The following is a 13476-nucleotide window of genomic DNA, read 5'->3' as shown; positions in this document are numbered from 1 at the left end:
TAAAGTTGAACTGTCACACAGCTGAAACTGAAACTGATCCGTGCGGCAGCAGGTGTGAATTGCAGACAGTTTTTTCTCACAGCTCTCTTCTTGATTATATTCTAAAATACAACAGTGTACTGATGTTTATAATAATAATAATAATAATAATAATAATAATAATAACAGGTTGAAAATAAGCTTTACATTAATGTGTGATTATTGCACCATCAACTGCACATTATCACCATACTGTATATATCTGATATATAGTGTAACTATACACTGTATTCATATCATACCTCCAGTTGTTTATTCTGTGTATAATGTCTTATTATTAGCATTACTTTATTACTACACTTTATAACTGCAATGCATACTAACTATACTGTATATATCTTAGCATATTCATATCTACCCCTCACTGTTATCTATATCTACCTTTACAGTATACAAATGTACATTACTGCTTTTGCACTTCTGCTGGTTAGATGCTAAACTGCATTTCATTGTCATTCACTTCCTGTGCAGTGACAATGAAGTTGAATCTAATCTAATTAAGGTATGTTTATACATTAACTGTTGGCCACATCTAACACCTGCACTACTTCCTTACAAATATACTTTCTCACACACACACACACACACACACACACTCAGCCTGTGTAGTGTTTTCTTTTTGTGGTATTGAGTAACAGGGTGACAGGCGGATGTGCGTGAACTCCACCTGCAGCTGCTGTGCACAGCGAGCGGTTTCAAGATGATGAAAATTCAGGTCAGACACGCATCTTTACACTTTTCTGCAAACGGCCTGTTTCTGCTCTCTGACTCCTCGCTGACTGCACTTCAGTATCCATTCAGTCTGGTTATTCACCTGCACTGAACACCCATCAGACATGTTAGAGTCCGTTTTCCCTGCATGAGGATGTTCACTCATGCTACAGACTTTTTAAGAATGAATGGATCTTGTCTATTGAAGAAAAATAGAGAAAAATATATATGAAGACAATGCATGTTGTCATTTTAATGAATTTAATGTCATTGTTTTCATTTTATTATCAATATTAACAGCAGCACATAAATCCACCATGTACTTTACATCAAGACAATTAAATCTATCATTGAGTTTGGCTACATATTCCTCAAATTCATTGATTACTTTCTGAAAAATGTAATTTCAACATGCAATTAAGTAACATCCCGCTCAGACCAAACATTCTTTGAGAGAGTTTTATTGGCTTCTTTGACAATCATTTATAACCCAGATGTGCTTGTTTCCCCAGGAAGCTGAACTGCTGCAGTTGATTATAGCCGAGTGAAGCAATACTGATTGACGCTAAACAACATTTCCATGAAGCAATCAAGCACTCAAAGCAATCAGACTTTCTGTCATGTGTTGTAAAAATGTCAACGCTGCCATGTGTTGTGATAAAACTGCTGCAATTTCACAGTGTGAAAAACGTGAAAAGAATATAAATCATATTATATCTGCAAGAAAATTAATATATAATCACAATACAGCCATTTGTATACCCATGCAATAAATTTACAACATTAAACTGTTAAAATGGGACTTCCTCAGGAATTAATAAAATTGAACTTCACTCACTCAATATGTTGCAGGTAGTTGGGTTTAATACAGATGAATATACAGATATGTGCCACCTATAAGGCCTTTGTCATTTTAGTTTATATCTTCCTTTTGTGGTGCATATTACCACGAACAAATACATTTGCAGTTAATCAAATTACCACATAGTGAACCTGGTGCCCCTGGGGCCCCTGAGGGTCTAGCCAGGACAGTTGTTCACTTTGCTCAGGTGGTAAATCAGCCATGCATCAGTTTATTCATGAATACATATTAAGTCTCACAGGGTTTGTTTGTATGTTTTAACTGAGATCACATACACTTCTAAAGGATGCTAAAGCTTCATGTTTTTTGTGTATATGTGTTTTTTTTTACACAATCAGAATCTGATCAAGAAGGCGAATAAGCGTATTTCTCTAAATATTCAAACTTAAAACCTTACTGCAACAAGTGGAGTTTTATTTTGAAAACGAGGACGGAAGTGACACTCAGTGGCTGGTATTTTGAAGAGAGGCGGTTCTCGTCACGCAGCAGCAGCAGCGCTGCGGAGCGACGACCGCAGTGAAGAGAGCAGAGACACACAGAGCTCATATATCTTCCGTCTTTACTCGAGTTCAGCCAGCCAACAGAGCACGAACACATCCTTCACCCAAACCCGGACTTTTCTTTGTTTATGCAAACATTTTTGGGCCTACAAATATGCTGCTGTGTTCACACTTCAGCGGGAGAAGAGGCCAACCTTAGAATAAACTCCCCACAAGTTGAAGTCCACTCGGGAGAGGAGGGAAGGTAAGATAAACACAGTTGATTAAATATCAGAAAACTTGATAAGAATCAAACACCAGACTTCCTTGTAAAAATTATTAATTTTAGTAACAGCACAGTTCTCTTCCTCTTTCTTCTCAATATTTCTCACTTCTCTATCGTTCATATCCACGTTTCATAAAACAAAATCTTTACTGTATTTTTAACAATATATGTCGTTTTTCAATTGAATGAATCCCTTATGGAAATCTCTCCAGCATCTATAACAGCCAACACCACATTAAACTGAATAATGTCGTTTTTTTAAACTGGTCATAACTTATTGTATGGACCCTTACAGCAGCTGCACTGCAATCACCCACTTATACTTATACACACTTGTATACAGTTAAATCTTACAGAACATTACTTTCTGGTCTCATTTCTCTCTTATTTGTTATTATTATTTACTGGCCTCAACTGTTTGATTTGACTTGTTTGTTCCTCAGTTGCATGTTTTTACTCCCCTCACTTTGGGGAAGTGGTATTAAAAGCTATTGTTAGTCATCCACAGTATAATTTTCAATATAATATGTTTAATTTTTGTGTAAATCAGCTGAGATCCCTGCATGGCTGTCACCAGAGAGGTCAAACATCAGGTTTAGAGGTCATTGCCCTGTTTGATCTCTGATGGAAGAGCAGAGAGTGACCTCATGTCCAGACATCCTCCTCTGCAAACATGGTACACACCCTTCTGCACCCTGTGGTGGAAGAAAACAGAGTGCCAGCTGGCTGAGAAGAGCATTGAGGGATGAGTTGACTAGCGTTAGCCACAAAGTCACAATTAGAGCTGCAACTAACCATTACTTTCATTACCGATGAATCTGAAACTATTTTCACACAACCCAAAGGTATGTCTTTGGATAGCTTTCTTCATTTGACAACTCAGCTTGTGACAACTTACAGAAAACTTAAAACGATCGATCAATAGAAATATAATCAGCAACTATGCCAAACGTTCTTTACTTCCAGCTCCTCAGACGTGTGAATTTGCTGCTTTTCTTTGCCATATATCATTTTCAGTTGAGTATCTTTGGGTTTTGGACTTTTAGTTGGACTAAACAAGCAATTTGAAGACATCACATTGGGCGCTGAGAAATTATGATGAGCATTTTCCCCTATTTCTTGACATTTTATAGACTAAATGATCAATCTAATAATAGAAATTATTTGTTTTTTTCTTTCTTTAATCACTTCACAACCCCTCAGATTTATCTGGTGGTTTTGAGGGGCCCTACCTCTTGGTTGGGAACCACTGGACTAAACCACGTACCTATATATAAAGTAGTTAAAACTTACTAACTGTACATAAAGTAGTTAAAACTTGCCAACTCAGTGTTGCCAACTCTCACGCACCTGGCGTGTGACGCATGCTTTCACCTTCAGTCTCACGCTCTCACGCTACCCAAACAATTCTCACGCCAAGACAGAAACAGAGATGAACAGGTGAACGTATTATGGTCAAAGTGTTTCTGGTGTAGTAATGGTTGAACTGGTTAAACCAAGTGAACTTGGTTATGTACCGTAACTCCAGATTCTACGTGCTCTTTTAGTTGTTCTCTGATTGGTGCGAGATGCTGATCTCCGTGCTGATTGGACAGCTGTTCTGGCAGGAAGCCTTTGTGGCAGAAAGCCCGGTGTTTCGGTTTAATGAGTGGCCCTGTTAAGAAGTGTAACAAACTGTATGATGTTTGTTTTTGAATAAATTATCTGTGGTAGTTTGTGATAAGTGTGGTAAGTTTAAGATAGCAAACAGCTAGCTAGCTTAATATTGTGAAGTTGTGACTATTTCCCTGGGTGGAAGTCCCGGGGTGGCGTAGTCAGGCTATATCCTTGAATCTTAGAATATAAACTCATGCCATATGTGTAAGCTGCATACTTTTTAAAACCCTGATGGTGAATTGAGTCCAAATATGTCCATGTGATGAAGTGATTAAACCCATGGCATCAAAATCTCACTCCAGCCAGGTACCCAAAGTTGGTAACTTAAAGTTCAACTAGCTAACTGTATTTAAAGGGATTAAAACTAGCTAACTGTATGAAAAGTTGTTAAAACTAGCTAACTGTATATAAAGTGGTTAAAACTAGCTAACTGTATATAAAGTAGTTAAAACTAGCTAATTGTATATAAAGTGGTTAAAACTGGCTAACTGTATATAAAGTGGTTAAAACTAGCTAACTGTATATAAAGTAGTTAAAACTAGCTAATTGTATATAAAGTGGTTAAAACTGGCTAACTGTATATAAAGTGGTTAAAACTAGCTAATTGTATATAAAGTAGTTACAACTTTACTTAAGTGGCATTTTCAATGCAGGACTTTGACTTGTAATAGAGCGTTTTTATATTGAAATATTGTTATTTTTACTTAAGTAAAGGATCTTAATACTTCCTCCACTACTGGTAAAAATTAACAGGTTTCAAAGACGGAGAACAACAGTCTGACTGTTACAGAAAAAGGAAATAAACAAACAGTTTTAGTTGCTTCTCTTCTCTGAGTCAAAAAAACATTTGCATCTGCATGGGAGTCTGCACACAGACCATTCAGTTCATGAAGCAGGTGCAAAATGATAAAGACGCCCTCCTGTAGTTAGGACAGTGAAACTTATTGCAACACTGCAAGCAACACTTCTCACAACTGAAACTATTAATTGCAGTAGGTTGTTATCGCCATTAAAGAATGCTGCATGCTGATATGAACTTGCTCAATAGATTACAGATTGTGTCAACCAAGATCAACCCAACCCCTGGTTCAGTGTGAATATTTTGCTAAAATTTGCTTTTCTTTGTCATTTATGATAGTAAATTGAAGATCTTTGGGTTTTGGACTGTTGGTCAGACAAACAAGACGTTTGAAGACTATTTTCAGACTTTTTTTTAGACCAAAAAATGAACATAAATATAGTATGATATATAATAATTAGCACATTAATCATAAATGAAAATGAAAATTGTCTATAGTATATTGTCAGTAAATAACATTTCAAATATAAGTCAAGCACAATAAGGCTGAGTCTTTTAAAGTAGGCTACTAGCGCAGGAAAAGCACTCATCATGTGTTGCGCTGTTGAAATGGTGACCAGCTCTCTTGTCAGCACTTTTGTGGTTAAATACTAAACTGACACAAATGCCAACAAAACTTGCAAATACGCCAACTGACAACTTCTTTTGGCACTCCGAGGCACAGCCAAAATCTTTTTTTTCTTTTTGAGATTTAAGTTTTTTGCTTTTTTTGTTTTTTTCTTAAAGAAAGGGTTGGTGCATGATAGTAAGAATGTCTTCATATCAGTTCAGGGTTACAGTAGTAGACACCATTACAAGACATGGTGTGGGATAAAACACAAGTTACTTGAATAAAAAGTGAAAGACCCAGTCAAAATGAAAAGAAACCCACATTCACAGGTTCAGGTTCACAGTTGCTTGAAAACCTAACAGGCACTCCCATCGATTCTTCCAAAAAAGGTCCCAAAAGCTCATCTGAACTCTTTTTAATCTACTGGCCATAGACTCATAAGATCCGATATGTATCATTGCATTTACCCAATCTTTCTAATTTTAATCTACTTTAGCTATTTTTCAATGCCTCAGAATAACTCTGGCGGCTGTAATCATACCCACCATAATAATGGCACATTTTGATATATTTGGAATGTTGGATCTGTCTGCTAATAAACATAAAGCAGAAGTCAAATGGATTGTTAAACTGAGCCAAACCACCCAGGACTTCCACTGTATTCTTCATGAATGTATTAAGGAAGGTTCCCACTTCCATTTTGCACTTCCAGTACACAACAAATGCAAAACGTTTGAAAAAGCATTAATGTGGTGGTCTCATGGTAGAACAACTTCTCAAAGAGTTCTCTTGTTGCTGTTACCATGTGAAAGCTGATGTAAGAGCTTGTAACATCAATCATTAAATGTTGACTTAAGCAAGGCAGGTGTGAGTTAGATATTAAAGATGAGATAAGATCTAAAAAAATCCCAAGTCATGCAGGAACAGCTTGGCGTACTAAAATTGTACTTGATTTCCCCTTTATTTATTTCTGCATTTAAACACATAGTCAGCAGTTCTGACTGGAATGAGAACACGACTGTTTCTTGTAAGTGACAATGAGGGGAAAATACAACAATATTTGATGTTTATTGGGTCGTGAAAGAACCAAAACAAATCTCGTACTCGCTTTATGTATGATGTTTTGGTCCTAACACCACCAGGTACTAATCAGAATTTTGGTTGTCAGCCAGAGTAACACACCTGGTGTCTGGAGTGCAAGAACTTTGTAGTAATTTTTATTTGCTTAATAAACCAAAAGCAATCCAGAAATGTTTTTATAAGCTTCAGTCTGTTCTGATTATATGGTTCGATTCACTGCTTCCCAACCTTTGTTAGTCAGATGTCAGACCCCCTCAGCCTTGCCAGATGAACTTCATTGACTCTTTCCTAATTTGTTCATTTGAAGTGATTAATTGATTAAACTGGATGATATTTAACACTATAAATCATGTTTTAGGGAGATGCTATTAGCACCCAGGTGGAATAGGGATGGAATAGTCCTGTCGTCATGACGATCTGTGGCCCGCACTAAACCCCCACGGCCGAAAATAGACAATCGTGGTCGGTTTGGTCAAGTTTGTATTCGTAGTGGCTGCTACCACTTGGACTGGCAGAAGCTGAACATTTGAGCTTTTTCACTATTTATCCAGTACTGTCAGCTAACTGTTTCAGCCATTTATTCATTAAAGGCAAAGAGCAGTTTGAACAGTTTTAGTTTTTGTAGCTAGATTGACTTTTCTTTTCTTATTCTTTAATCATCATTTCTATTTTTTCAAATGAGCTGAGCTACTCCACGCTCTTTTCACATACCCCCCTGGCAACTGAAAAAGGTTTTAACCCCTCAGTGAATTTGAGGTATGTTCAAGAGCTCTGTTTTTACTGTTTTCAAAAGATAAAAGTGAGGCATGATTTTTAGGAATTTAAGTATATTTCAAAAGTCAATTCATCTTTTTATTAAGAGATGTAAATATAGTGAATATAGTGGGTATTTTACAGCACTATATCTATTCCACTCTTCAAAGAAGAAACTTGTAAGCTTGCAAAGCGCTCTACAGCTGCACGAGTGAGGCGAAGATGGAGATTTTTTTCGTGATAACTCACCACATCCTTCACTCTGTAACCGCAAACAGAGGGAAGGTTTAATTCATGTCTGTGGGAAAATAACCAAATGATACAGTAACTACTGTCATGGGATTCAAATTCTGACTGTACTTTTAATTCAACATTTTATCCAAGTTTCAGAAGTTTAATTATTTTAATTGGAGAATTACATTTTCACTAATGATGTGATGACCTCCGCATTCCTGTCCTGTTTGTGTATCTGTAGGTTAACAGTGTCAAATAAGGAAGTGGCTTTTGTGATTCTTTCTAATTTAAGAATAGATTACAAAATACTCTTCATATCATTTCCTTGTCCATCATCGGTGCCGTGATCACATACATCACATACTGTGTAATTACCAGGAACTGAAGTTTTAAACAGTTAAACAGTGCGGAGTAACGCACACTGGTGTTTTTTAATGTTTATATGCAGTCAGGGTTTGAAATACAGCAGAACACAAGGGTTTATTACTGTCATATAGTATTAAAAGAATAGACATTTTGGGAAATACACTCTCACACTCTCTCTTCTTTCTTGCAGAGAGTTTGATATGTTATGTGCCAGAATAGCCCTACACATAACCTCCTAAACAGCTCGGCATCATTTTTACTCTTTTGTTTTTGAATGAATTCATCAAGAAAGTTAAGCAGTGAGTTTTAGAGGTGCTGGCAGGTTGATTTTGGACAAAGCCAGGCTAGCTGTTTCCCCCTGTTTCCAGTCTTTGTGCTAAGTTAAGTTTACCAGCTGCTGGTTGTAGCTTCATATTTGCTGTACAAACATCAGATGTATGAAAGATGCTATGTAAAGAGAGTTTTGAGATGATTGATTGATCAAGCTTTCTGTGTTGTTAAGACACAACTTTGAAGACAAAATTATCCTTTTAATGTTCCTAAAACCGGACATTTCATTGACTATTCTGAGAGACTACAAGCTGCAAAAAGCACTTTCTATCAAAAGGTTAGAAATATAATAATTTCAGTCTTAAAAACTGCACTTTGAATAGTTTTAAAATCACCTTGTGACAGCCTAAAGATAATCTTGTGACCCCCCCGAAACCCCGGCTGGTATCTCCTCAGCATGTTGACACCTTAGAGAGAGATGTCCCAGATTCTGGTCTAAAGTGCACTTTGAAGCACCATGTTAAAAAATCAAAACAGATTTTAACCTTATAACCTTCTGCTGAGCTGAGAATTGTCATTTTAAAACTCCTGTATTATTCTTTCTCCCTGTATAGAAACACTTGTTGTGGACTCTGTGATCGTCCCTTTTCTTCATTTGCTAAACCTTTCTGACACTTCAGCCGATCCCAATGGAAGCCAGAGGAAAGTATGATTTCACTGCGACCGCGGACGACGAGCTCAGCTTCAAAAAGGGGGATATACTTAAGGTCAGTGTTTGTTGAGTGGATGATTTTCTCAATGTGGCTTCAAAATGTTTTGTTACCTTCGTATGACATCTTGTTTCTTGACTTTTTCCAATCAGATTTTAAGCCCACAGGATGAGTGGTACAAAGCAGAGATGAACGGACAGGAAGGATTCGTACCACAAAACTACATCGAGATGCAGAACCCGAGGTGAGAGACATTAAACAAGCACTGGACCTGGGAGGTGGCATCCAGTTTAATCCTCACTCAACCTTTACAAAATATACAGCATTTGAAAGCACGAATCCTCCTGATTCTACCTGTTCAAACCATTTTAAGATCGCAATATGACAACGACAACGACTGCAGATAAAAAAAACAATAAGAAAATATGAAAGCATGTATATATTTTGTGCCTCTGTGAATGTGGTTCAGTATTACTTCGACTAATTCTGACTTTTTGATAACAAACTCCAAAAGGTTTCCTTTCAGAAGAGACCAGGAACAGTTGTACAAGCTGTACTTGTTAAACAGAAATTACAGCTGTGTAGGTGTGTTTGTTTGTGTGCTTTACGTTAGATAAGCGGCAGCATTATATCCTGTGTGTGTGCGTCCAGGTGGTTTCAGGAGAACGCCAGTCGCAGTGCTGCAGAGGAACTCCTGAGGTACAAAGACGTGGGAGACTTTGTGATCCGAGGCTGCCAGAGCTCCCCTGGAGACTTCTCCATCTCCGTCAAGTGAGTCAGAATCTCAGAAGGTTTCTGATTGAGGCAAAAAGCAAAATAACAAAATACCAATACCAATAAGATCAACACATCATATCCTGAAGAAAGGCCTGTGGTGGAACCCCTTCTCCTGAATTGTCCAGTCATAGCTTAATATGAAAAGAGTTTCTATGGTGGTTTCTTTTTTTACCTTCTAAGAAATAAGAAATACAAGAGAAATACTTGTTGTCACAGTCACCATAAGCTCATAACAACATACCCGCATCTCATTTGGAGTATTATTACTCATCTAGCTGTTGATTTGGTTAAAACATAAGTGTGATTTAAATATGTTTAAAGGTCAGTTACACTTAGTGTCCTGATTTAACCGTCACTAAACCGATATTTCCCCTCTTCGCCCATCGATATATATAAACGATGTAAACTTTGACTCATCTTCTCACCCTCTTAGCTTCTCTAATGTGCTGCAAACTCTGCAGGACTTCACATATTTACAACCAGGAGACAGCTGCAGACGCAGTGCTAGAGTAAACAAGGCAGAGGCAGAGTATTGCAGTTTCGGTTAGTTTACTTCAGCCTGTCTGCAGCCTTTAAGAGCCCCAGTGCAAAATCTGCACACTGTACAGTGGGCCAAGCTTTCTTTAACCATTATCTGCTCTTAGTTGTTGCTGAAGTGACCTCCATTATAGCCACCAGGATGGGACTCATTCCTTTCTAGTCAACTTTGATGTTGTAGACTGACCAGAAGAGGACGTTCAGTTAGTTGTTCAAGTCCAGCTAATATAACACCACACACGCTTTAACTTCCCTCAGACATGAGAGTGACGTTCAGCACTTCAAAGTGATGAAAGACAACAAAGGGCAGTACTTCCTGTGGTCTGAGAAGTTCACCTCCCTAAACAAGCTGGTGGAGTTCTACAAGAACACCTCCATCTCTAAAACCAGGGAGATCTACCTCAACGATGGCAGCTCGGACAGGAGGAGCCCCTCCACGGCTCAGTCGGTAAGAGACATTTCTGTTCAACACCGGTGTTTAGCTTTGATTTGCTATTCGCCTCATAAAGAAACTTGCTCAATTAGGCCGTGTTACTTGTTTCCCAAAAAGTATTGTTGACATGAATGTTTTGGATATGCATCCACAGGGCGTACACATCTCTGTACACATCAGATGAAAACATTTGATTTATGAACATATAAATAGAAATGACAACCGTCTAGTTTTCTAACTACTCTACTGTAGTTCCTGATGTACTTGCACAGTGTGCTGTTATCTACTTCCTGTGTGTTTCCTTCCTCCAGGTGAAGAGGGGAAGTTTGCCTGAACAACGCAACGCAGCTGCAGCCGTCGCTGCTTCACCGCGCAGAGCTTCAGACCAGCCTCACAACCAGCTGGTACACACTTTCTACCTCTGCTTCCCAACATTTACAGACCAGACCGGCACATACGGGTACTTCAATAGCTTAATAAAGTCAGGTTGATCGGTCATGCCCTTTCAGTCTCAAGTGGATCAGTGACCCAACACAGTGGCCAGACATTGTTTATTCAAACATCTGCACATATTAGATTCAATCACCAGGTATCGGTAGGTTTAGTGGAGACGACAGTCTGATGCTGCTATACTGTGTGAATGTACTCCAGCAGCCTCCCACTCATGTTAGATATCCATCAGTACTGTACATCACTGTCACCAGCATCGTTCAGCTGTTTACCACACTGACAGGGAATATGTCTCGTATGTGCCTCATCAAAAGACAATAAACGGAGCGACTCTTTTCCCCAAAAGGGGATGCGGTCTTGTCGCTTGATGACGCAATGCCGGTCTGGTCTATTAGTCTGATGTACCTCCTCCTCATGTTTCGATTGTGTTCATTTGAATGGATTTTGGCCTGGATGGCCCTGGTTGGGAGTCACAGCTCGCTACCATTATGACTCATATAATATTTGGTTTTAAGTGCAGTGTTTTTCCTTCTTTTCCAGGCTAAGAGAGTGGGTCTGGAGGAGCGAGCTCACACCATCGGCCACTCAGGAAGAAGCAGCCCGGTCAGCTCTGCTTATCCTCCCCGTCGCACCTCTGAAACCATGCCTCTCCCCCAGGTCAGCCTGCTGTCCTCTCTCCTCTGCTGACCAGAAAACATGCCACTCACATGCTGTGATGTAGTAGTCCAAAGCAGAGCTACCACTCAGGATTACTTGTATAATAATATAAAACAGAGAAAGGCATTTAAACTAATTTTGTGTTCAGTTTACTCGTTTAATCATTTCAGCAATTGTCCAAATTTTTGTAAATCCTCCAATTCGTAATTCATGCCCTCAATTTAGCAGCACGAAATCATGAATCATGAAGTGTACACAACAACATAATAACACATAAGAACAGATAATAAAAAAACAGAAAACAAAGAGTTAAAGTTATTAATTAGAGGAAAAACAATTTTAATCATTTGAGTTGTTTGTAATTTTTGGTTTCCTGCTGCTGACCCATAGAGGGCGTCCTCGGTGCAGGTGAAGGCGCTGTACAACTTCACCGCTGAGGAAGACGACGAACTCGGTTTCTGCGCTGGTGACATCATCGAAGTGTTGGATCACTCTGACGCGTCGTGGTGGAAAGGGAGGCTGCGGGGGAAAAGCGGGCTGTTTCCTGCAAACTACACGATACAGCAGTGAGAAAACACCCCGGGCGATGCACTTACTGCGCCTGCACACTTCCACAGACTCGCTCTGCAGGTGTACCGGCCCTCAATTATTGTTTTTGAACATAAACACTGAGCAGTCAATGACTCATCTAATCGCTGCACCACATGTTGGCAGTTCATCAAGACGCCGGTGCCCAAAGGACTGTGTGTCAGTTAGTGTTTTCAGATAATATTCACATATCTACTGCCACTCAGTGCCGTGCTTGTTCAGGTTTTATTGAACACTTTTTGTCTCAGTTATTTACAAAGGAGCAGAGACAAGCCCACAGGTACTAACCTAAAACCTGGTACATATTTACTGCTGCAGATGGCACCGAGGAGTGTTTTATCATTTGTATTATGACATGTCTGACAGCAGGTATTTATTTGCAAGATGCTCGTGCCGATGAATTGACTGTAATCCGACTTTTTCTGCTCATGTTATAAGTGTAGTCATATTTTATACCACAAAAAGTTTTGTATGAAAAATTCAGTCTGAATGCTTAAAATAAACCTCGCTCATTGGTTGGAAATAAAATATATTTTTTATCACCGCTTTGATGTTTAAATCTAACTCAGAAAAGCCACTTAGGTGTTTTTTTTTCTACAAGGACTTACTGTGACGGTTTTTCCTCCTTTATTAAGAGATGTCTCTACCTTATTGTCTTGTCCAGCTGCATGATGGTAACCAGAGCCTGCCAAAATAAAACCAGAAGTAAGGAAAGTTAGCCTTCAAAATAAAAGCTGTAAAAATACAGCCTGCATACTAATTCGCTTTCCGCTAAATTTTTAATTACATTTCATTGCTTCAAAGTTCACATTTCCTGAGAATTAAGTTTATAGTACAAGTTACTGTCCCCTGTAACTGATATATTATTGTATCTGACATTATTAGATAGTTAATACTCATGCATCAATGTTAGAGCATTTTATTGTTGTAGCTGCTCGAGGTGGAGCTAGTTTACTTTATAAACAGTTAGCTAGTTTTAACTGAAACTAACTAACTGCTTTATATACAGATAGCTAGTTTAACCACTTTATATACAGATAGCTAGTTTAACCACTTTATATACAGATAGCTAGTTTTAACTACTTTATAAACAGTTAGCTAGTTTTAACTACTTTATAAACAGTTAGCTAGTTTTAACTGAAACTAACTAACTGCTTTATATACAGATAGCTAGTTTAA

At 38.4% G+C, this 13476-nt stretch overlaps 1 protein-coding gene across 1 annotated transcript; it reads left to right on the top strand.

Moving 5' to 3' along the window:
• The first annotated feature begins 2294 nt into the window (after window positions 1–2294).
• grap2a (GRB2 related adaptor protein 2a) lies at window positions 2295–12811 on the top strand. Its single transcript, XM_070922626.1, has 8 exons — window positions 2295–2356; window positions 8760–8912; window positions 9008–9099; window positions 9507–9626; window positions 10428–10617; window positions 10914–11006; window positions 11593–11709; window positions 12100–12811. Exons 2-8 carry the CDS (start codon window positions 8835–8837, stop codon window positions 12277–12279), a joined length of 870 nt encoding a protein of 289 aa, XP_070778727.1. The 5' UTR covers window positions 2295–2356; window positions 8760–8834; the 3' UTR covers window positions 12280–12811.
• The last annotated feature ends 665 nt before the right edge of the window (window positions 12812–13476 follow it).

Source organism: Enoplosus armatus, chromosome 17 (genome assembly GCF_043641665.1).
Source record: "Enoplosus armatus isolate fEnoArm2 chromosome 17, fEnoArm2.hap1, whole genome shotgun sequence".
In the NCBI taxonomy this organism is placed as follows: domain Eukaryota; kingdom Metazoa; phylum Chordata; class Actinopteri; order Centrarchiformes; family Enoplosidae; genus Enoplosus; species Enoplosus armatus.
This window is presented reverse-complemented; position numbering and strand designations above follow the sequence as displayed.